At 45.2% G+C, this 24,719-nt stretch overlaps 1 protein-coding gene across 3 annotated transcripts; it reads right to left on the bottom strand.

Annotated features, from left to right (window-relative positions):
* Positions 1 to 793: 793 nt before the first annotated feature.
* Positions 794 to 20,002, bottom strand: ACOX2 (acyl-CoA oxidase 2). Of its 3 annotated transcripts, none has more exons than XM_075095836.1 (15): positions 19,774 to 20,002; positions 18,562 to 18,739; positions 17,189 to 17,351; positions 13,943 to 14,094; positions 13,332 to 13,439; positions 12,492 to 12,611; positions 11,901 to 12,016; positions 11,335 to 11,507; positions 9,656 to 9,818; positions 8,719 to 8,909; positions 7,381 to 7,542; positions 6,279 to 6,384; positions 4,335 to 4,552; positions 2,473 to 2,605; positions 794 to 1,540 (listed from the first exon to the last, which is right to left on the bottom strand). In XM_075095836.1, exons 1-15 carry the CDS (start codon positions 19,966 to 19,968, stop codon positions 1,478 to 1,480), a joined length of 2,241 nt encoding a protein of 746 aa, XP_074951937.1. In that variant the 5' UTR covers positions 19,969 to 20,002; the 3' UTR covers positions 794 to 1,477. The 3 variants fall into 3 exon arrangements, with proteins under 3 accessions (XP_074951937.1, XP_074951936.1, XP_074951938.1); XM_075095835.1 differs by having other exon boundaries at positions 18,562 to 18,893; positions 19,774 to 19,929; XM_075095837.1 differs by having other exon boundaries at positions 18,562 to 18,906; positions 19,774 to 19,864.
* Positions 20,003 to 24,719: the final 4,717 nt, after the last annotated feature.

Raw genomic sequence — 24,719 nt, 5'->3', positions numbered from 1 at the left:
ATAGGAAAAAGCTTGTTTTCAAAACTGCATCATGGCTAAGAAAAGGATGGCAAGTATTTGAGTATTTGTACTGGCTAAAGGGACAGGGATGGAGGGAATACAGAGCCTAAATACTTGTAGCTGCTAAGTGGCATTGTCTGGTTTGTCAGCAATTTATCTAGTGGCTTTATATATATATAATGGTAACTGTAGAGTCCTGTTTCTGATGATGTTCAAGTCAAGGCACTCCAGTTCTGTAGTTTTACCCAATTTTGATTAGCTGTTTCTGGTTATCTTGGGCACTTCGTCGTAATTGTTAATAGAATTCCTGGTTATGCTCTAACTTGAATGCTGTCACAAGTGTTTCTCACCACAACTGCCTTGCTCTCTGGGCTGTGCAGACCATAGCTCTTTAGGGATTTAAGAGGGGGTCTGGATTTCTGTGGTAGCTGCTGGTTCTTGAAGGTGGGAGCTTTCTGTCCCATCTCTCACTCTGGCAGCCTCTCTCAGGGGAGTATTTGTCATATTTTGTCTCCCTCTCATCATGCACTGTAGGGGCTTTGACTTTGTAACAAGAGGCAGTAAAAGCTTTATTCTCCCTGTAAGAGGGAAAGGAAAAGCTGAACTGATGAAGCTCAGGAAAAGTGTTTTTTTCCTTCCTGCAACACGTGGTAAGAAATATCTGTGTTAACTGGCATTGAATTAGAATCACAAGATGTTCTTTGCAATGCTTAATTTACTAGCAAATTAATGACTGGCCTGGATCAGGCTGCCCTTTCCATAATTATGAAGTACAATAATTAGAGAAGCAGCATTCCAAATAATACACTTTATTGGAGCCCAGGATTTATAGAAAGACAGTATGAGCAGCTCTATTAATGGGAAAGTAAATTCTGGAGACTGGAGTTGCCATCAGCTTTGTCTGAATCTTCATTAGTGAGGAATACTCCACTGCTGAGCAAGTTAAGAGCTATTTTAATTGTCCAAACAGGTGTACTTTCTAATATACTTCTTGTTCTGAGAGAGCAAGTTGTTCCTAGAAACCAAGGACCATAATTTTACCTTCCTTGGGTTTTTCAGTAAAGTTTTTTTTTGTTGTTTGTGGTGGGGTTTTTTTGTTTGTTTGTGGTGGGTTTTTTTGAAGGCACTGTACAGTTATAACACACTGAAGGGGAGCTCATAATGTGTTTTTTGTTTTCCTTATCATATAGTGGATTTAGAAAAAGAAAGCCAAATGGCATAATTTTGATGCTATGAGGACACTTCAGGTTAGAAAACAGCAAACTCTAGGCTATTTCTGACTAGTTTGTCTCATAGCAGTGGGTACCACTCAGCATTGTTTTGGCTTCTGTCTGATTAAATGCAAATGGCTGGCTAAGAATCTGGTTTCATATTTGTTGCAACTGTGAGTAAGCAACTGATTATTAATTCTGATTAGTCATTACTGATGCTTCATAAATGTACTGCTGCACAAAGAACAGGAGGAAATCTGTGGCCTTCACATTTTTGATTGCATGTTGTGAAGAAGTGGCTTCAAATACCTCTCATAGGCTGGGCTCATCTGTTCAGAAAGAGAATGTGGAAAGGAATGAGTGGTAATTAAGAAGAAGGAAAAGGCTATAATTTTTTTCTCAAGAGTGACCTCTGAAATATAGAAAGCTAGACTATTTGAAAATCCCTGACCAGCTACTTCAGATATGCAAGATCTCTTTCCTTATAGTATGTGCTGTCCTTCACAACCAGTACGCAATACTCATCCCAAATGGAACAGCATACTATTTAACTTCAGAAAATATCCTTGAACTTGAATGTTTGCTGAAGGCAAATTTTGTGTTCAGCTGTAGAATTTCAAAGGGTTGCTGATTACCACAGTAAAAAGCTCGCTTAAGGCAAAATGAGTTTTCAAACAGAGCGATAGCGATTTACATTGTGCAGAATTTTACATTACTCCACAATATGGATGAATTAAGAAGTGGAATTGAAGAGCTAAAGACCATGAAGAATGAAATTGCCTTGTTTAGCATTTATACTTTCTGGTTAAACACATTATTAAAAAAAAATTAAGTATTGCACTAGTAAAAGTACCAGTGAATGGAAAATACCCTGCAATTAGTGGCTCTTGCAGCCATCTAGTGTTGTTCCATAATATGTAAACAAACTTTTGTTTGAGCTTATTTTGTAGAATGTTACCTCAGCAATACAAATTTAAAAACCAAAAACATTGGTGGCACATGACAGTCCGGCTCCTAGGTACAAGCTCTAGCACTCTGGGGTTGTACTTCATTGTCAGGTTAAATGTCTGAGCTAAGACTGTAGATGGCATAATTGGAGTATCACAGGTCATTGTTCAGAGTTTAATTCTTAGTTTAATACTAAGAATTAAAGGCTTTTATTCTACTTACTTTTATCTGTATTGGTTCTATTAAAAGAAAGGCAAACAATTTCTGCTCTGGCTAATGCAGAAGTTGCCTGGCTGTAGTCCAGCATCCATACCTGCTTGTTGGTTGGTGACTTCTGAGCCCATTCATAAAGCCGTTGGTAAACTTGTCCATCATAACTGCCAAGTGCAGAATTCAGGCTCTTATCTGTGAAGTCAAAAGCATCCACTAGTGGAACAGCATCCTTCCTGAGGAGCAGACAAACGACATTCATGTTACTGAAGCAGGTATTGCTTTGTAAGGGAGGAAGATACATCAAAGGTAAACTTGAAAGTCAGCGGTCCAGGTTCCTCAGCCTAAAAAGCTTGTGCCAGTTTTCCCCCTTTCCTACATTGTGGGGAAAATCCTGCTTGTTTTGATTCCTCAGAGGAGTGTTCTGCTAATGCCCTGAGTTGTCTGTACTGTTGAATGGGTATTTGCAGGGTCTTGTAATCACCTGGGGTCCATCCCTAATTTAGGGCTTAATCTCATGTCAGGTGTTTTCTCAGCAGACTCTGCCAGTTCTTGCGTTTGGTTTCTGTAATTTGTTTTGTTTTTCTTATGCTGTATGTGTTTGTTTTACAAAATGGAATAAGGTTGCTGCTAGATGGATGTGAAGTGCTTTACTGATCTCCAGCTTTCATCTACTCTTAAGTATTTCTGTTCCCTTATCATGGGGTGTCAAGGTCTTCTACTCTTTGTCTCTGTAAGAACAAAGCAACCCTGAACCTCACCAAGGGCCCATCTAGCCCAGGGACCAATCTAACAGCAGTCAGCAACAGATAGCTGGACTGCTGCCCAAGGACAAGTATGTAACAACAACATCATCTCCTAAGCAGGAGATGGTTTCTTTTTCCTTGTCCTGGGTGTAGGAAGTTGCGCTGGTCGTACTCTACACCTGAGGTACAGGGATGCAAAGTAGTTTGCTCAGATTTTGACATTTGCATCTACCAGTTCCATTTGGGGAAGGGTTGTTTGGGGGTTTGGGAAAGGCTGGGGTTTTGCTACAGACCGGGAAGTGTTTGTGTCCTTTCTACTAATTGTACATAACTGACTCTAATTACCCAGGTAAATGCCTGCTCTGTTCTGGAGTCCTGTTAACAAGGCATGGACTAACACAGTGAAGTTGTAATGAATTCCAGAAACAACAATGTGTTAGGCTTTTGAAAACGTTATGTTAAGCTTATAGCTTAATTTGAATTCTGCAATCAGTTCTGAAAATGCTTGCTGTTTGGCTCAGTCCTGTTCAGCTCTTGGTTATGGTGTATTCTTGTTTCTCTCCAGGTGGCTTAAGGAGTAGCATACATAGAGTAGCAACTCACTTCCCTGCACTGTAAGTTAATCTGTTCTTAACAAACTGCACTGAGTAGTGAAAGATGAACCCTTTGTCAAAAAGCCTTTGTGACTGTTGTGGTAAGTTAAAACCTTAGCATGTCTCAGAATTCATGTAGTTAGTCATAAATGGTGTCGAGCAGATGCATCTGAACTAGCTGTAGGCAGGATTGTTTGGGTACCAGTTGCGACTCAGCCATAGCAACAGAGTAGGCTGTATTAGCTGCGGCTTAAGCAGATTTTGCAGTGTACAATCAGTTGCTGTGGCTGCCTCCTGCTAGAGCACTGACTACGTATTTTTCTGCTTTCGCTCTACTGCAAATGGTAGAAAATGTTCAGGATTTCTTGATTTACAAAGATTTCATGGTACAGAACTTTAATTTAGAGATTGCAGAGGAGCTGGACGCTTAGGTCTGTTTTGCTGTGAAAATGAGCTCTGTGTAGATGTTTCAATCAATTTCTAGTGCTGCCAGGCAATGGAAATAAAAACTGAATGAGGTGAATTGACTTTGGACATGTTGCCATAGGTACAGCAGCACCATTTTATAACTATCACAGGGACAAACTGAACAGCTGTGTATTTCCTCTCATGCTAGAGCAGCTCACCGAATGACAGCCAGGAGATCCAAGTATGATGCTATGACCATGTCCATTTGAGCTCCAGATATGTATCCGTCATGCAAGAAGACCCCTGCATTCAAGAAGATCCCGTGTAATGCAAAGAGGTCACAAAGATGTTTCATAATCTGCTGGATGCCAGCCTTGGTGTCAAGTTTTTCCACAGTTTCTGCAAAGTTTTTCACTGCGATATAGTGGCAGTGGGCCTGGAAAACAAATGCAATCAACAGTGAATGCACCTCGAAACACTTCTAGTAGGCCAAGTGACTCAAACGTTCTTGCAAAGAATATAAACCCTTTTCGTTTCCCTGGCACTTTTCCAGTCTGTATTCTTTGTTTGCTGGTTGACCAGGCCTTTTGCATTCATGGCTTACAGCAAAGGTAGAGGGGAGAATTGGGGGTGAAAATGGTCAACACTGTGGTATTTGTAAACTCTAGAAAACTGCTTCAGAAATCATGGTAGTACTTTAAATACTTCTAATGAATACCCCAAAGAGTTTGTGTGATGGAAACACATCGGAACGTGCCTGTGTTTGACCCCTAGCAAGTGAATCTTGGTTTTATATCAACAGGAGAAAACTCTTTTGTTGAAGACCCCAAGCTGATTGTACATTGGGCTCAGTGTCTGTAGTGCTTTAGCTCTAAAAACATCTGTTGTCACAGCAGAGCAATGAAACTTACCTCTCACTTTTGTGGTTTTAAGTAAACTGATAATTTCTGGGTCAGACACCAGTGGAGTGTCTAACTGCCAAGTTACAGAAATATTAGCTGAGGTCCAGGGCAAATGAAGCAGGCTGGCTCCACCTGTTTGTGGGGTGACTCTTGTTACGCTGACATTACTGCGGGTGGTTGGTGGCGTTGGTATCTGCATGGGTTCACTCCCCCAGTGTACAGTTCTCCTCCTGGTTGTGGGTGTAAGCATGGCACACCTGTACTGCAGTTCTTCCTGCCGGCACGGTCAAGCAGTGTGGAGGCAAGCATGGACTGCAGAAACTGCCTGAGAAGCTGGGTGTCTACTCAAGCAATTAACCTGTGTACAGCCTGCACTGAAGCTGTACCCAGTGTCTGAGCCACTCCGCTGAGAGCTGGCAGGTGTCAGTTCATGTAGCTGCTGTGCCGGTAGTGTGGGTGAGTCTCCAGGGAAGGTGTGGAATAAGTAGTAAATGAAGAAGTGCCCCAGGAAGGCAGCAGGCTATCCAGGTTTTAAAGTTACGGGGAAACAAGGGTTTTGGATGAGGCCACACCTCAAATACTGTGTTCAATTTTGGGCCTCTCACTACCAGAAAGACATTGAGCTGCTGGAGCATGTCCAGAGAAGGGCAATGAAGCTGATGAAGGGTCTGGAGAAGAGGAGGCTGAGGGGAGACCTTCTCGCTCTCTACAACTACCTGAAAGGAGGTGGTAGTGAGGTGGGTGTTGGTCATTTCTCCCAGGTCACTAGTGATAGGACAAGGGGAAACGGCTTCAAGCTGCATCAGAGGAGGCTTAGATTGGATATTAGGAAGAATTTCTTTACTGAGAGAGTGGTCAGTCACTGGAACAGAGAGGTGGTAGAGTCGCCGTCCCTGGAGGTATTTAAAAGATGTGCAGACGCGGCACTTCAGGGCATGTTTTAGGAGGCACGGTGGTGTTGGGTTGATGGTTGGACTTGATGATCCTAGAAGTCTTTTCCAACCCTAATGATTCTATGAGTCTATTTCTACTCCTTCTGTCTTTTTCTACCTGGCCTATTCAGACAGGAAATTCTTCAGATCAGGAATTGCTTCTTAGTATGATTTTTCCACCATGCAGACCACAGCAGTGCCCTGGTCTTTGTGGTGTCTCTTAGATGCTAACAATAAACAGTGCTGAGACTTTAAGCTAATCATGCCACTTCTGTTGCATATTGTATCATAAAGACAAATGTCAAATAATCAGATAAATTTTGCTAACCTTTGCAGCCTGTGCCATCTGCACTGTGCACTGGTTCCACGCATCATGCTCTTTGACTCCAGACTTAATCAAGTCCAGTAGTTTAGCTGCTGTGCTGCTTACAAGTCTGGAAAATTGAAAAAACATATTGTATATGAATATAGCAGCCCACGTGCGCTCGTTTCATACTCAGACTTGTGTGTGATCATATGGCAAAATGGCATTTCTGATTTGAATTTATCTACGCTCAGTATGAGTGAACTTAGACTTTTGCAAAATATAAGTACAAACTGGGAGAAGCACCCAGACCACCCCGGTACTGAAGGATTTCTGCCTTCTCAGCTTCTATGGTAGTTTACTGGGGGATCTGCTGAGTTTTTCTTGGGTCCTCTGTGTGTAAGGAGAGCTTGCAGAACAAAATAAAGCAGTGATAATATTGGACTGATGTTACATTATGTTTCTACTTTTCTACACAGGGATCGAAATCCTGCTCCCCTTGACACTGAAGCTTTCAGAAGAATGGCTCTGTTTTTACACTGATTTGAATGACATCAGGGTTGTCTATCTGTTTACCTGGTTTTCAGAGATGACACTTATATGGCCCATAACTGTGTACATAATACTAACGAGATAACTCATTATACCATTTTTATTTGCGTTGAATAGTTGAATGTATAGTTGAAAGGCCACAGACAGAATGAGAGGCGCTCTGTTGGCTGTGGTGTTAATTGAAAACAAACATCAGTTTCAAAGGATGTGAAATTTTAACTTTCTCTATAGAATTGCACAAGGTCCAGTTGCCTAAGGGTTTTACTGGATGGCAACTCAGTGATGTGGTCTAGGATTTACTTGAATAGTGCCATCAGCTCAGTATAGAATATAGTTGTTAGTTACCATGTAGCTTAAAAACTTCTGATGTTTTGAATGTGAAAGCTTCATATTGAACATTTGACATGGCTGTTAATCCTGTGTGAGTCTTTCCTTTTCTCTTTCAGGAGCAGATGGTGCCAGTTCTTGTGTAGCTTATGTTATTTTACCTCCCTTTAAAGCAAGGAAGAAGCTGAGCTCTTTACACATTTTTATGTCAAAGAGAGAAACCCCATCTCTGATCCTCTGTACTGACCTGGTTGCCACGTGTTGATAGGCCTCAGTGTAAATATCTGGACGGAGAAAATCCAACTTGTTCTTGGCTGGACACTTCCCATGTTTCACTGCAGCCAGGTAAGTGACAGATGGCGGAACAGGCTGGCCAGTGCTGGCTATGCTGAAGCACTTAATCAGGAACCTGGGAAGAGGGTAACAGTCAGAGCAGGGTACGGCTGTGATCCCCACACAGCAAATGGTATGCAAGAAGAAAAGTGGGCTTAAGTGAGGAGCAGCAAGGTATGACCCATCCCATCAATGGACCAGAATGGACTTGAACAAGCAATGACCTTTAGTTTTGCGTGTTGTTCCCAATAACCTGATCTGTGATAGGTCTCAGGGGTAGCCTGTGTACCATATTTAACACTATGGCAATCTGTAGTGATGGATTTTTAGGAAGAAACTTGCTGTGGCTATTAGCAGTCTCAGCAGCAGGGTGATTAGATACATTATCAACTTTGCAGCCTGAGTCTTAATGCTCTGAGTCTTAATGGTGGTTTAGTCTTATCCTCTGTGGTCCCCAACACACAGTCACATTATGTTAACAAACATGAGACCGTTTCTTGGATCTAAACGTGTCCAAGGAGCATTCCCCACTCCCTTTTTTTTTTTCTTTTTTTTTTTTTTTTGGCACCTCTGCTATGACCTAGACTGACCTGACTTTTACTGGAAGTAAAAGGTTATAGCATTTCTCTTGACCTTGCTATTGATCTTGCAAGATGAAGTGGTAATGAGTGCAGAAGTGTCTGCATGCAAGCACAGAGGTACGTGGTAGTACCTGTGTCCCTGGGAAGCACACTGGTTTTCTCCTTCTAGTAAAAACACACGTTATTAAAAGTTCAAGCAGCTGTGGTTTCTTTCTCCTGTATTTCATCTACTCTGGATAATCATCAGTCTGCGTGTTTGAAGGAAAGTGGTGTTCTTGGAGCATGACTCAGCTGCTTTCAGTATTCAATAGCTCTGCCTTCTCTGAATCAACCTCACTTTGCCAATACTGTGCTACATTGGTTGCTTAAAACAATAAACCACAAAACATGTATAGCAATGCTTTTGCTGTGCAACTAGACAAAGAGGAAAATGAGGTTTTGCAGAACAGCACCTGCCTACATCCCCAAACCAAAAATAGAAGAGACAATCCGATTCCCACACACCTCCATGCCTGTTAGACAGAAGACATGAACAGTTTATGTCCTGACTTGTATTTTTTTAGAGGGTGCTGTGAGAAAGGAGTAGCTGGTTTTACTGGTTTGGAGAAGAAGTGGTAGGGGTTGAATAAATGAGGGGGCAAGCTTTTAGAGGAACAAATTTGAATTGTTACCTGGCAGTTTGCAGGAGCAAAATGGTGTTTTCCCCTTCATAAAGACAAGAGGCAATTATTTCAGTATACAAGTAAGGGAGTGCACTCAGTGAGGAATAACCATGTCCCCCGCATGCCCGGAGGCAGATCTCCACTGCTGAAGTGCAGTACTGAGTAACCATGGCTTTAAAGCCCGAAGAAAATGCATGGAGCTGTTTAAACAAAAAAAAAAACAAACCAAACAAACAAACAAAAAAAAACCAACAACAACAACAACAAAAAATAAGGCAGAGTGTTAATGGTGAAAGTGTTCTAAAGCAATCCTCAGAATAAGTTTTCTTTTTTAATTTTGCACAATTTCTGGGCATGAAATCCCTGTCAGATCCTCCTTTCCATGCTGGTGTAGTACCCAGCTCCCTGAAACTGGCCTTTGATTTCCGCCTGGGATTCTGCACACTCTTGTGCTGGGCATGCTGTGGTCAGTTCATGCATTTTTGGGTTTCTCTCAACCAGCGGAGGCTTTGGCAGCACTGGTTCAGAGTGTGCTTTCATTTCAGGCTTCCAGTTGCAAAATCTCATGTTCTATCTAAAAAGTCACATTTTTGGTTTTGGCTCAGAAGTGAATATTTGCACGTGCATTTGTAGATGGAGCTGTGAAATAACACTTTGCACCACCAGCTACTTGGAACAAGGTTTTTATCAAATGGACGTGCTTGTCAAGGACTTCTCACTCTGCAGTAGTTCCCAAAGCCAAAAATTTGGGGCAGTAAAGCGAATTTGTTTCTGACTGGTTGTGGACCTAGGACAAGCCATTTGATCTCTTAGTGCTTCCTCTTTCTCCAGTGACTAGTGGTGAGAGGAATGCTTGTCCAGTTTGCTAAAATACTTTGATATTCAGAGATGAGAAGTGCAGCCTAAGTGCAAACCAGCTGTACAAGTGAATCCTGCTGCAGCTCACCTCTGGCAGCATGTCGAAGTTCTTCCTCTGGATCTCTCTGTATGCCTTGTCAAATAGCTCCTGCAGGAAGTTGTTGAGGCAATGAAAGGCATAGGCTGCTGCCAACTGGGGCAGCAATTTCTCTTGCTGAGTCTGGTAGTCAAGGATTTTTGCTTCTTCTTCCCTGTTGGAAGACAGCTGATGAAGTAGGGAAAGCATAGACACAGGCATAGCTACTGTTAGTTTACATATTGCATAATGAAAAACAGCATTCTGCATTACCAAGAAGCAGTACGTAAACAGGACTAAGTTGATCTTGTGGCAGCAAAACTGCCCAGGTTGCTAAGCTGTTAGAGAAACAAGCCTGACTAGGAAAAAAATAATTTTTCTGATGTGGTAGTGAACCAGCCTAATGGAATAAAAAAGGCTGCAACATGTGATCAGTTGGTGTGGAGGGGGAACAGGGACTGCGTGAGAGGATGAGGATGAAGCCTTCAAGGCTTCTTATGAGGAGCAGCTGAGGGAATTTGGGTTGTTTAGCCTGGAGAAAAGGAGACTTGGCAGACCTTATCGCTCTCTGTAACTGCCTGAAAGGAGGTTATAGCGAGGTGGGGTTGGTTGCTTCTCCCAGGTAACAAGCAATAGGACAAGAGGAGATGGCCTCAGGGTGCACCAGGGGAGGTTTAGATTGGATATTAGGAAAAAATTCTTCACCAGAAGCATTGTCAAGCTCTGGAACAGGCTGCCCAGGAAAGTGGTTGAGTCACCATCCCTGGAAGTATTTAAAAGACGTGTAGATGTGGCACTTAGGGACATGGTTTAGTGGTGGACTTGGCAGTGTTTGGTTAATGGTTGGACTCGATGATCCAGACAGTCTTTTCCAGCCTAAAGGATTCTGTGATTCTATGACAGCGAGTTGTTAGGTGTTACAGGCGAGGTGGTGGCACTGCACCCTGAAAAACTTCTGCGTTTCAAACTGGATCTTGCAGCCCTGCGTGTAGATAGGTTCCTCTGAAAATATTTGAGCCTAAATTATTTTAAGCTTTCTGAGCTTATTTTGGGTGTTCTTTACCACTTTTGCTGTGATTAGTACACTTAGGACTTCAAACGGTGCAATTGGTTGTTACAGTAGTTCAGCATGCTGTGCTCTCATGTTTGGTTTGCGTTTGAACCAAACCACGTTCTCATTAGAATCTTCTTGCTTTTGAAAGGAGATTTGAGTGGAAATTTTTAAAATCCATTCAAGTGAAAATACCTATTTTAAAATTACAGGGATTCTTACCAGACTAATAAAACTCCGTGTTGTAAAGTGTGGATATTGGAAATGTGGATGTTGGAAGGTATTTTAATATTGCACCCGCTATGGAATAAGAATTCAGTAACTTGTCCATTTTGTCTGGATTCTGCTGAGTTATGGGATTACATGGGAAGGCCAGTTAGAAGAAGAATAAATTGCCTGTGTGAACCACCAGCTATTCAAACTATGAAACTTATCTTAGAAAGAACTGCAAACATTCCCTTGTACTTTGACTGAAGCTTGTTAATGTAAATATTGGGGAAGCATGTTTGTAATACCCTATCTGGGCCGGGAAATAAGCCAGTGATGTGCTGAAAGATAAGATGAAAAGTAGAAATACAGACGGGTTGGGGAACATGGTGTATGGTCCCCTTCCCACTGCTGCAGACTTGTGTGGCATTACCCAGGCTTCAACTTGGACTGCCGGCGAACCACAGAGTATCGGATGGCAATGGTGCAAGCTTTCATTAGAGGTATTACAGCTCTGTCTGAAAGTAGGGCAATGCGCACTGTGGTCATTGTGAAATAATTAATCTTCTGTGACCCCTGTCTTACATAGGTGCCATCTGGTTGAACCTGGAGTAGAGAGAGGATGTTAGATGCCACCTTCAATACTAGGATGGTTTTGTATCTCTACAAATAAAATGGACGTCGAAGTCCTTCACTGAATGCAAACCTAAATATTTTTACATATGATGGATGAAACATATCCATTTGAAGAGACAAATTCTTACTGCTTCTGGCTCAGATAGGTTCCGCCTGCCCCATGATCCCTGACGTCTGAATACAGAATTTCTGACACCGAATTTCATTTAGGATTCAGGTAACTTCAGCCCTTGATAAAACCACAGAGGCTTGCAGACACTTCAGAGGAAGATTTTTGTGTGAAACATAGGCACGTCCCTGTCGTCTCTCTGGCTGTGCAGTGAGAGTCTGATGGGCGAGTCTGTGATGTGAGTCTGTACATACCATGCAAAACTTGTTCAGCATGTTCTCCCTGGGGATGCGCACATTCTGCAGCATGAGGTAGCCATTGTCAATGTGCTCAAAATTCATTTTGGGACCAATGTCTCCTGCAGTTACGCCTGCAGCGGGAGAAAACATGGCCTGCTTACTACCACTTGAACTTTTTGCTCCCCATTTTGCATCGGGCTGGGGATCACAAAGGAAAAGCATGTTCGGCTCTGCTTCTTCCCCAGCATGGGTGATCTTGCCCAAGGAATGAAACGGGCATTTGAATGCCTTATGGCAGTTTGTTTCCATGATTCATCTGTTAACTGTGTTGGCTGGGGTCAGAACTGAGATGTTAATGCAGAGGTGGTCAGAGCAGCCCAGGCTTCTGGTTAAGAAGAAGGCTTGGTCTGGATATGCCTGAGGATACATTAAATCTTCCCTTAGATAAAAAGATTGGGGTTAATGAAAACTATGCCTTGGGTATCAGTGTTTGTCTGGTTTTGGCAGTTATAACTCTCTCTCCCTGGGCCCAATGTTTTAGAAAACATTTAAGTGCGAAATAGGCAGACCATCTGCACAAGTGCTGTGATGTCTGGCGTTGTTTACCTGGGCAGAGTGAATGGTTCTGGAGGCTGCGTATCTGCACAATGAAGGGATGCACGCCGTAGCACTTGCTGTGGACGTACAGCTGAGCAAAGACCACTGCATGGGTTGCTGACCTTCCCACTGCAAGAAGAAAAACAGCCCCATTCCCTTAAGACAGGGTACAGCACAAACAGTTTCACAATTAACAGCAGTCAGTTCTAATTGTGTGTCAGGGCTCGCTCACATAGGGGTCAGGGTAGCTATAGTGATCAGGTGATCTACAGATGCTGGAAGCTGGAGATATGCCTAAATCTGCATTCTGAGCCTGCTCTTGGAAGTTGCATCATCCTTCTGCCTCTATCACTGCCCATGAGGATTGGATGAACAGTTTGTATCAGCAGATGAGAAAAGATAAGTAGTTAAAGTTCATGCAATGCTGAGAGAGTGGGAAGTGCTGTGTCTGTTAGAATAACTCCAGCTATTTTCTGTGAAATACCTTCCTGAAGGGAGCCATGAATTTCATGAATCCTTTACGCTGAGACTGGCTGATGACTTGAGTCCTTTATGCTGATGACCTCCCTGCAGTTTTTGGTCATCTGAGTATTATTTACAAAGAGGAGAAAAATTCATTCCTTCAGAGGCAGTTTTCATGAGTGAAGTTCTCCAGCCCTGCCATCCAAGGGCTTTTGACAGATGATGGCAGCCCCCTTCTGGCCTTTGGTTTCTTACTTGCCTCTCAATGTATGCATCTCTCAGTGAAGTGCTCTGGTAGCACCTGGGCCTTCAAACATGGAGCTTGAACAGGGTGGACTGAGTAAGGAGGCAAATGAGGAAAGCCAAAATATTATGTGTGGTACTTACTGTCTCCAGGCCACCACTTCATGGCAGAGATCTTTGGTGTGTTCAGTATAAACTCCTGCGTAGTGATATCAAAGACTGCTGTTGTTTCCAAACCCTGAATGTAAGTTCCTTTGGGGGGGGAAAAAAAAAATGTCTTCTGGTGTATCACAAGGATGGAGAGGGTGGCGGAACCCTGGAGGCTGGTATGGGTATTACCAGGGTTTTGTGGTTTATACTCCTGATGAGAACTGTGGGATGATGTTCCCAGTGACCCCACACCATTTACTGCAAAGATATCTTGAGCCACATGGTACTTAGGCAAGCTGCCTGGTTCAGGCAAGCCATCAACTTGGGCGAGCTGCCGGTCTGATACCCTCCACCGATGGTGACTGCCTGCTATCTAACTATGAGCTTTCACCCTCACTCATGTTATCCTTTCCACATTGGCAAAAGAAAGCCAGTGCATCTCCAGCTTGTAGAGGAACTCTGAGGACATCAACCTCTAACACGCAGGTGGTGTCTTCCCCTCCAGCCACCCCTGCCCCCATGAAGCGTGGGCAGCTTGAACCCCATAGAATCTGGGCCAGAACCTCTTGCCCTACAAAAACGCTGTGTTTTCTTTGCAGCCTTACCGTGCCCCAGTTCAGTCTGGGCGTAGCTTCCAATGAGCTTATACTGGCTGGCAAGAGGAATCCACTTGGCAATCTGTTCATTAGAGCCCAACACCGAAATACTTCTCATGAAGATGCGGTGAAGGAGAAATGCGACGTCTCCTGACAGTGCCCTGTGGAGAAGGCATAAGGGTTATTTTCACACAGATGAAGTTCCAGGGATGGGATGAATGAGGCAGTGACACTGCGGCAGTCACCAGACAGTACCGCCTGCTGCCTTTTGATTTCTGTATTGTCATACCTTACCCAATGTCCAGCATCAACACAGTATTGCAAGAAAAGTGCTCTTCCAAATTGCTTTTATTTCTTCTTTTATAACATAGTTTGCTTAAGTGTTGCTACCTCAAGCTGCCTGGCAGAGAAGGACTGGGGGTCCTGGTCCACAGCCAGCTGAACATGAGCCAGCAGTGTGCCCAGGTGGCCAAGAAGGCCAACAGCATCCTGGCGTGTATCAGGAATAGTGTGGCCAGCAGGAGTAGGGAGGTGATTGTGCCCCTGTACTCGGCACTGGTGAGGCCACACCTTGAATATTGTGTTCAGTTTTGGGCCCCTCACTACAAGAAGGACATTGAGGTGCTGGAGCGTGTCCAGAGAAGGGCAACGAAGCTGGTGAAGGGACTGGAGAACAAGTCTTATGAGGAGCAGCTGAGGGAACTGGGGTTGTTTAGTCCGGAGAAGAGGAGGCTGAGGGGAGACCTTATCGCTCTTTACAACTACCTGAAAGGTGGTGGTAGTGAGGTGGGTGTTGGTCATTTCTCCCAGGTCACTAGTGATAGGACAAGAGGAAACGGCTTCAAGCTGCATCAGAGGAGGCTTAGATTGGATATTAGGAAGAATTTCTTTACTGAGAGAGTGGTCAGTCACTGGAACAGAGAGGTGGTAGAGTCGCCGTCCCTGGAGGTATTTAAAAGATGTGCAGACGCGGCACTTCAGGGCATGTTTTAGGAGGCACGGTGGTGTTGGGTTGATGGTTGGACTTGATGATCCTAGAAGTCTTTTCCAACCTTTATGACTCTATTATTATTTCACTTGCTTTTGGAGGAATTATCTGTTCTGAGTACCAGATGCTGAGATCCTAAAAACACAGCCCAGCTCTAAAGCTCCTGTGGCTCTGATAGCTTGTGAGCCCTTTGTATCTTTATTTTACTTCACTGGATTTTTTTTTCCTGATTATTTAAGTCACATTTTAAGGCTAAACTTAAAAAACCCCCACCACTCTACCCTAAAGACCCCAAAGCCTGGCAATTCACTGTGGGGCACATTAGACTGAGTTACCTATGTAGGCATCTGAGACCCGGATTTCCTGAACCTTCCCATTCCCATTCTGGGAAATACCTCAGTTTTTCGGTTTCTTGCTGTGCTATTCCCTGTGCGTTTGCTGTCAGTCACTGTCAGTGAACAATACTGGAGTTCATGGAAATTTGGCCTGACTTGGGATGTTGTTTTGTTTTTTTCTTGTGGAAAAATTCAAATGCATTCTTGTAACACCTGATTTATTTTCTGGTCAGGTCCTTTGCCATCACCAGCTGATAGGGCTGCATACATCCTAAAAAGCACTGTTCCAGAAACTGTGTATGGCAACTTGGATACAGTAATTCCCATGGTGCAAACCAGAAACTTATGTTTTAAGGGTGGGTGGGTTTTTTGTGTGTGTGTGAGAAATCCTAAGAAAATATGAGGAATATAATCCCTCTTCTGGGATTCCTCAGAATATGGTTGAATCACCTCGCAGATAAAAGTACATGTCCTCTCACACCTAAAAATAAGTGGCTGTGCTGTTCTCAGTAGCTTTGTATGGCTGTTAGCACGTTGCTTTAGTGCAGTGCTCTAGTGAGCATCTTGTTCCAGATAGATACCTTTCATTTTTAACAAATGACTGCGCCCTTTCTTTTATGCTGGCCCTGAGAGAGAATCAGTCATGCTGAAAAAGTGGTGGTGGTGGTGGTGGAATATGAACAAAGACGTTAAAGGGAAATTGCTTTGATTAACAGAAAAAAGACTTAATATACCCTTGGCAGCACATCTAGAAATAATGTTACTTTAACTGCAATTTTAAAAAGCTGGCTTTTAAATGTGTGCAAGGGATTCACTGTGTCTGGCACCAGGACTTTGTCAGTAAAAGCTTGGTGCTCACCTGGTGTTTCATCAGAAAAGAGCTGTCCTGCGAGGCAGGATGTGCGCTTAATCCAGCAGAACGTGGCAGCACAAGGCTGGCCCTGTCGAAGCGCTTGGCATCAGGGGGCCTGGTAAAAGCAAACCTAGGTGGGAGAGGTGGTTGAGTTTTTTCAGGTTTTTAAAACCTGCTGGGGTGGTTTTTTTTTTTCTTTCTTCTGAGGGAGGAGTGGAGAGCTGCTTTGTATTGGGAATATAACTATCAGGTCCAAGAGCTCTTGATGGAAGATTTCCTGCTATATCAGTCCCACTTGCTGTAGGCTGTGAAGAGCTTAGCATAAAAAAATATAATCTCTCGTATGATGAACCATTGGGAAGTAAATTTGAATGTCAGTGGTGATTTGTAAGGTGCAGCCATTGCCCTTTCGAATGATGCTTTTGAACTTGCACCCTCTTACGGGTTATGTAACCCCAGCAAACTAACAGTGCCCACCGGGCAATAGCAAACTGGTCCTTTTATTTAGCAAAGGGAGAAAGAAGGAGGGGCAAGCAATTAAGATTAAAATCTGGAGCTCAACCCCATGCAAAGTGTTCAGAATATTTTTTTAAGGAAAGGATTGTGAAAAATATTTTATTCCATTTACCTACAAGCTAAGTTTCTTTTCTTTTTTTTTTTTTAATATGGGTTTTCTAGATAGAGAAAATATAATTTTTAATTTACATGGAGGTCAGTAACAACTGAAACAGCACCACTTCCAATTCTGGTTATGCATTTAAGAATGTCTGAAGGGTGGTATGAGAGCTGTAGCACAAGTAAGGAGCTAGCTGAAGTAGAGATACCACATTGGGGATGTGAATTGCTGTGATCTATCACACTGTACCCATGTGCTGCTCTTTGAGAAGTTCCCTGCCGTGTATCATAATTTTCCTATCTCCTGAGTGTGCTGCTAAAGTAAAAACCTGCAGTGCGTTTGTTCCAAAACCTTATCTGTCAACTGTTGGCCTCTCCCAGCCTTTGCCAAAGATGATTCTTGTTGGCATACAAAACTTTTATAAAAAAATGAGTTGTACATTAAAAAAAAAAGTAAAAATCACCTGTTAATGTACTTAAATTCAGGTCCGTTCTCAGTCCATCCCATCTCGTGCATCTTTTTCTGGAGATGAACAGCCTTTCTGACTGCTGTTTCATACCTCTCATTCTGGCTCTGGAAATACTGATTTTCTCTGCTAAATACAGGATCACCCTGGATAGCTTCCACTGCAAAGCAACACAGAAGAGTTGGTTCTCCTGGGTCTGGGGAGGTGCAGGCAGTGCCTTGAACCCTGTTTGGGAGGAGTGGGCAGGACTGGTGTTGTGGATAGCGATGCTGTGACTTGTTAGGGTGACTGCAGGCAGGTTTTATTTTGCCAGTGCTGGCTCTGATGGCTGCCATGTCTAATTCTGAAAAGTGTGGGTGGGTTTGGGGAAGGAGGAGGGAGGGGAAGTGAGTGGGTCTGAGAGAGGGGTCTATTGAGTGGAAACAGTGACCTTGCAGGGTAAGGCACCATCCCTGGTCAGGGTGTTGGAGGTAACTTTGTGCCTCAGACAGAAAATGCCACAGATCCCTCTGTCTCTAGTTGCTGTTCGTGTGCTGTGATGGCAGCAAGAGCTGCGGTTAGCTGGGTTTTGCCCAGAGGGTGGCTAACAGCCAGAGCTGCCGGGTGTCCCACCTGGCACCAGCGCTTTAGCTCGGGACTTTACCACCCCTTCGCAGTGTTGTGAAGCAGCTTCAAGGTTTGCTCTTTCTGTGTCAGCCTGAATGCTCCTGCTGCTCCCTTTGGCCCTGAAACTGTTGAGTCCATTCACATTTAAGGTTTTACTGAACTCCAGTTACACCGCGATGCATGCAATCCCAGTGGACTGTGCCATTTTCATTTGATAAGGGTATCATATGGGGGTAGTTACCGAAGCAAAAGCACTTTTTTTCCCCCTCTGTTCCTTCTGAGCACACAGTCATTTTTCAGCACACCCATCACAAGTGAAAGCAGCTCAGCCTGGCCGAGCCAACCCACACAAGGAATTCCCCACCCGGATGAGCCTGATGAGCCAGGGTTCATTGGCTGCGGTTCACGCATGGCATGCATTGCTGTGCAGCAGCGCTAGCCCCCATGTGCATCTGTGTCGCACAGAGATGCCCCCCCCATGTGACCCTTGGTACTTGTATTCCAGTTTAACCAGTCTTGCCAGAGATACTGGGGATGGGAGCAAGGAAGGGGGAAAGCTTCAAGAGAGTGGGAGTGGCTGTGGCAGTTGGGTTGATTTACACTGACAGGGACTCCAACTCCACACTCCCACTTTTTTAAGAGTTGGATGATAGGCAAATACCTGGGAGCACAAAACCCACCATGTAAAGGAGGAGCAGAAAGAGCAGGGATGTAGGCATGCTCTGTACCAACCTGCAGTCAGGGCCCTCGTAAGGCTCACTCACCCACTGCCCTCCGTAACCGAGTGTGCTCCGCACCGCCGTCCAGCCAGGCCGTGAGCTTTTCCACACTGAAGGAGGCTGTTAGCCTCTCGCTGCTGAGGTCGGGATTCACGCTGCCATGGACTGAGCCCTGCAAGTACTTGCCGTTTTCCTGCAGAGCCATCCTGGAGGCTGAAATGCTCTGGGAGGGGATGGGGCACGTTAGGCGCTGACATCCCTTCAGTGGGTGGTTGATGAAGGTATTGGGTGCGGTGAGAAGCGGTTTCAGCAGGTTGGCAGGGATGTTGTAACTGCGCAGGCAGCCTGGGGCATGGCTCCCTGCGCTGCAGGCATAGCTATTGCAGGGCACTGTGCTCAGTGAAAGAGGTGTAGGAATGTACTTTTTGTATATAGACAGGCACATTTCCATGTTAGTTTAAAAAACCCAAGCAAACGGGTGGCATGATTATTTAGGCACTGTCTTGTCCTCATTGCAATGATACAGACAATCAAAATTTAGGACACTTCTAAGAGCTCAAAATGCAGGTTTTATGAGGGTTTTTTTTTAAACACAAAATCTTTTTATTTCACCAGTATGTCCCCAGTATTTTATGAGAAGTTACTGTTGGAATATCCCACAGCTAGGTGTTAACGTTTAAGGGAGTTTCTGACCCTGGCCTGGGTGCTGCTGCTACTGCCTAGCCCACAGGCGCCTGCTAAGAAGCTGACGGACCTGTGCTTGCAGGCACTGACAGCTCTGCCAATGCTGCTTCTGTCCTGCTTCCCATGGGGCTCAGATTTACCTTAACCGCTAATCCTGTAATTCCTATGTTAGCAGGGTTTCTCATAAGATACTAGTAAAAAAAATCTGATATATGAAAAATAAAGCAGGTTTTTCCCTTGAAGAGGCTGCCTGCCTTCCTGAACTATTTTTGATACTATAAGAAATTTAAACTCTGGAAACTCATCCAAATATGTTCTTAATTCCTGCTTTTCTGATATTCAGAAAAGATACTCAAGGTGTCTTATTGTCCTGGGAGAGAGAAAAGCCTCAAAGCAGCATGCTGAGTACACAAGATTGGAGTAACCCAGACCTGCCCTTGAGCTGTCCCAGGAAGCGCCGGGCTCGCCGCTGGAGCAGCGGGACGCTTCAGCTGCCAGCTCCCTCTTCCGTGAGGCCGCGTATGAAAAAAATCCGCGTGTCTGTGCTACGTGCAAATGCAAAACCCCACGTACCTTGTTCCACGCGTCCTTCGGGGAGCTGTCTGGCTGCTGCCTACCTGCCCAGCCGGCGCTCCCGGCGTCCCTGCTGCAGGGACCTTGTCCCCAGGGCCAACAGAGCTTGACCAGGCCTGTGGGTGTTTCTGCATGTGTGCAGCGGCGTGCCGGAGCTGACCTCTGCCGGCAGTGGCCTGTGTGCCTGATAGGCATAAAATCCCACAGTTCCCAGTGTCAAAAGGGCTGGAGCCTCTGCATTTAAAAGAAAAAAAAGGCAACTTTTCTGATTTCACTTCTGCCTATTTGTGTGTTGCAGGCTGCACTTCCAGCTCTGTCACGAAAGTCACTCCCTGCCCCATCCCAGTATTTTTTTTTTTTTTTTGTGGGGTGCTCAGAAGGGAGGAGAGCACCCCTCGGGCTCACCACCACTTGCCTGTGGATTTGACTTGCTCAAGGTTTTCCCGGCTCAGTTATGGCATTGCCCTCAGCCCTTCCTGCAGTTTGGGGTGCAAGCCAGGAGACGGCGGATGTGCCTCACAGGCTGGGTTGTGCCAGGGGGTGGAGGGAGGTTGCCACAGGGTGTGCTGCTTTCATCTCTGGTGATCCTGAATCTGTCCCCGCTGCAGTCTGTCCTGGTGTCTAGTGGGCAGGAACTGGTGATTCACACCCCCCTGGCTATATCAGTAGGAGCCTGATGGGAGAGGAGTCCCTCCTGCCCACAGTTCATCGATGAGTCTGTGCTGCTGCTTCAGACCTGCTTGTCTCTCACTGGAGACTGCTTTGTCAGGGAAGGAGGTGAAACAGGTGGGATTCATCATACTGTAGAGTTGCTTTAACACGGGAAGTTAAACAAAGGATGGGAAAACACAGAATCCCAGTTTGGAAGGGACCTCAGGGATCATCTAGTCCAACCTTTCTAGGAAGAGCGCAGTCTAGACAAGACGGCCCAGCACCCTGTCCAGATGACTCTTGGAAGTGTCCAATGTGGCAGAGTCAACCACTTCCCTGGGGAGATTATTCCAATGGTTGACTGTCCTCACTGTGAAAAATTTTCCTCTTGTGTCCAATCAGAATCTCCCCAAGAGCAACTTGTGTCCATTCCCCCTTGTCTTCTCCATGTGACTCCACGTAAAAAGGGAGTCTCCATCTTCTTTGTAGCTACCCCTTAAGTACTGGTACACAGTGATGAGATCCCCTCTGAGCCTCCTTTTCTCAAGGCTGAACAAACCAGTTCTCCCAGCCTATCCTCATATGGCAGGCTTCCCAATCCTTTGATCATCTTGGTGGCCCTTCTCTGCACCCCTTCCAGCCTGTCCACATCCTTTTTGTATAAAGGGGACCAGAACTGCACCCAGCACTCCAGGTGTGGCCTGACAAGCGCTGAGTAGAGTGGGATGATGACTTCTTTATCTCTGCTGGTGATGTCCTTTTTGATGCAACCCAGCATCCTGTTGGCCTTCTTGGCCGCAGCAGCACACTGTTCACTCATGTTGAGCTTCCTGTCCACCAGGACCCCCAGGTCCCTTTCCACAGAGCTGCTCTCCAGCTAAGTGGATCCCAGTCTATGCTGCGCTCCTGGATTATGTTTTTCCAGGTGCACGACGTTACACTTCTCCTTGTTGAATGTCATCACGTTCTTGTTAGCCCACTCTTCCAGCCTATCCAGATCTTCCTGCAGAGCAGCTCTCCCTTCTGGAGTGTCTACTTCCCCACTCAATTTGTGGCATTTGCAAACTTCACCAGGCTACACTTGATGCCATTATCCAGATCACTTATAAAGATGTTGAATAACATTGGGCCCAATATTGATCCCTGGGGGACTCCACTAGTGACAGGTTGCCACTTGGAAAAGGAGCTATTTATCACCACCCTTTGGGTGCAACCTGTCAGCCAGTTCCCCACCCACTGCACAGACCACTTGTCTAGGCTGTAACGTATTAATTTCTCCAGGAGGAGACTGTGGGGGACTGTATCAAGGGCCTTGGAGAAGTCCAGGTAGACAACGTCCACCGCCCGCCCCATGTCAACCAGGCAAGTCACTTTGTCGTAGAAGACCACCAGGTTTGTCAAGCATGATCTGCCCTTAGTGAAGCCATGTTGGCTTTTCCCAATCATGTGCTTCATTTGACTTGTGATGGCCCCCAGGAGGATTCGTTCCACAACTTTTCCAGGGATTGAAGTAAGGCTGATGGGCCTATAGTTACCCACATCCTCCCTCGAGCCTTTCTTGTAGATGGGGGTAACATTTGCCTTCCTCCAGTCCTCTGGGACATCCCCTGTTCTCCACGGCTTCTTGAAGATTATGAAGAGTGGCCTTGCGATGATGTCAGCCAGATCTCTCAACACCCTCAGGTGGATGGCGTCAGGGCCCATTGATTTGTAGGGGTCAAGATCCTGTAATAATTCAGGTATTAACTCTTCCTTCACTGATGGTGGGTTGGTGTTTGGATCAACTGGCAATTTTGTTCCCAAAGCCTGGGACCCAACAGTGTTGGTAAAGACAGAGGTGAAGGAAGTGTTGAGGACCTCTGCCTTTTCAGCATCATTGGCGATTGACTCTCCTATTCTGTTTAGCAGTGGGCCTACGTTTTCCTTTTTTTTCTGCTTGTGGTTGACATACCTGAAGAAACCTTTCTTGTTATTTTTGACGTCTATGGCTAGTTTCAATTCGAGTTGGGCTTTTGCTTTTCTAACTGCATCTCTGCACACTCTGGCAATGCCCTTGTAGGTCTTGACGGATAATCCTCCACTTCTCCATCTCTGGTATGCTTCCCTTTTGGATTTGAGTAGACCCAGGAGGTTATGGTTGAGCCAAGGGGGCCTATTGCACCGCTTACTTCCCTTTCCTTTATAGGGGATAAACTGGCTTTGTGCTTCCAATAGAGAGTTCTTGAAGAACTCCCAGCAGTCACTAGCTCCTTAGTCTTCCATGGAAGCATCCCATGGAACCCCTCCCAGCTAAGCCCTGAGTGAGCTGAAGTTTCCTCTTCTGAAATCCAGAACCCTTGTCTTAGAGCTGACCTTCAGCATGCTCAGCAGGATCCCGAACTCCACAATATTGTGATCACTGCAGCCAAGGCTATCACTAACCGAGATATTATAAAGCAGGTTTTCTCGGTTTGTGAATAGCAAGTCCAGCAGTTGGCCCATCCTGGTTGGCACATCCAACATTTGCATGAGGAAGCAGTCCTCTATACGTTCCAGGAACTTGGTGAATGACATGCAAGCTGCCGTATTGTTCTTCCAGCAGATGTCTGGGTAGTTGAAATCACCCATAAGGACCAGGTTCTGTTGGCCAGAAGCTTGCTTTAGTGCCTCAAGTATTGCTTCATGGGCACTGTTATCATGGTTAAGAGGTTGGTAGCAGATGCCCACTGTGAGGTCCTGCTTGCAGATGGCCCCTTTGACTTTAACCCAGAGGCATTTGATAGAGCAGTCACAATCACCATAGTTGACTTTGATACATTTGAGGTTTTCCTTAATGTAGAGTGCGACTCCTCCACCTCTTCTACCCTGCCTGTCTTTACAAAAGAGCCTATAACTGTCCATTGCGATCCCCCCAGTCATTTGAGTTTTCCCACCATGTTTCAGTTACTCCTATGATGTCGTAGCCTTCTGAGTGGGCACGGAGCTCCAGTTCCTCCTAGAGATGTAGTTTTGTGTAACTATAATTTTAAGCTTGAGCCCAAGTGAACCAAGCCCAGCAGCTATGAGGAGCAACAATAAATCAGAACAGCTGACTGTAATGCAATGTAGTTGTTCATGGGCAGTGGATGGTGCATTAGGGATGAGCCTGGTAGATTAAAGATGCTGTGTGGCTCTGACACTCTGCCAGAGCAATAGGGTGTCCTATGGACATGTTGCTTGGTATCCTGGTCCTTACCACACAGCATCACATCCTACGATGGCTTGGGGTTGCCAGCGCTTCAGAGGCAGTAGCATATTTCTGAGGTTATCCATGGGCTTTCTCTGTTTGCTCTGCTATTGTGTCTTGTGCTTCCTGAGTGCTGTTTGCAATTCAGCTAGCGGGTCTGGGTATCTTGAAGGAAGGGTGAGAGATGACAGGTTGGAAGAAGCCTGTCCCTGAATCTCTGCACCCTGATGTTCATGCAGGCTTATATTTGGACAGGCTCAGGTGCTTCCTGGGTAGGACGTTGCCAGTCTGTGTTAGTGAAGTCTGAGCTGGAGTGCCACTGGAGCTGCATACTTGGCAGCTTCTCATATGCCTTGGCTCCACATGCCCGCAGGGTGCCCAGAGATCTCACGGACTGACCTGGTTTCATCTGGGGTAGAGTTAATTTTCTTCACTGTAGCTGGTATAGTACTGTGTTTTGGACTTAGTACGAGAATAATGTTGATAAATACACCGATGTTTTAGCTGTTGCTAAGTAGTGCTTATATTACTCAAGGACTTTCCCCGCTTCCCATACTCTGCCGGGTGCACAAGAACCTGGTAGGGGAGGGGGCACAGCCAAGACAGCTAATCCAAACTGGCCAAAGGGATATTCCCTACAATATGATGTCATGCTCAGTATATCAACTGGGGGAGTTGGCTGGGGGGTGGCAGTGATCGCAGCTTGGGGACTGGCAGCATTGTTTGGCAGGTGGTGAGCAGTTGCATCGCTCGTTTTTTTTCCTGGGTTTTGCTTCTCTCTCTCTCTCTTGTTGTTTTCCTTTTCATTACAATGTTGTTGTTGTTGTTATTATTCTTATTATAATTATTAAACTGTTCTTATCTCAGCCCACCTGTTTTCTTACTTTTCTCCTTCTGATTCTGTTCCCATCCCACCGGGTGGGGCAAGTGAGTGAGAGGCTGTGTGGTGCTTAGTTGCTCATTGGGGTTAAACCACAACACAGGCTGTGGTGGGAACCAACAAAATCCACAAGAGCACCTGGTCATGGTGTGCTGGAACACACCACTGTGATTGTGTTGCTGATAATTTTGCATTTTTCCCCATTTCCAT

The sequence above is a fragment of the Phalacrocorax aristotelis genome, chromosome 6, assembly GCF_949628215.1.
Source record: "Phalacrocorax aristotelis chromosome 6, bGulAri2.1, whole genome shotgun sequence".
Classification (NCBI taxonomy): Eukaryota; Metazoa; Chordata; class Aves; order Suliformes; family Phalacrocoracidae; genus Phalacrocorax; species Phalacrocorax aristotelis.
Note: the sequence above shows the minus strand (reverse complement) of the source record. Positions and strands in the feature narration are given on the sequence as shown.

Coding starts and splice junctions, on each gene's coding strand:
- ACOX2 (XM_075095835.1), bottom strand. CDS start 19,907: ATGCAGAAACACCCACAGGCCTGGTCAAGCTCTGTTGGCCCTGGGGAC. Junction 9,819..11,334: donor CAGTCCAAGTTGAAGCCTGG/GTAATGCCACAC, acceptor GTCTTCCAACAG/GGAAGAAGAAGCAAAAATCC. Junction 1,541..2,472: donor AGTCACCAACCAACAAGCAG/GTATGGATGCTG, acceptor CTTTCTGAACAG/ATGAGCCCAGCCTATGAGAG.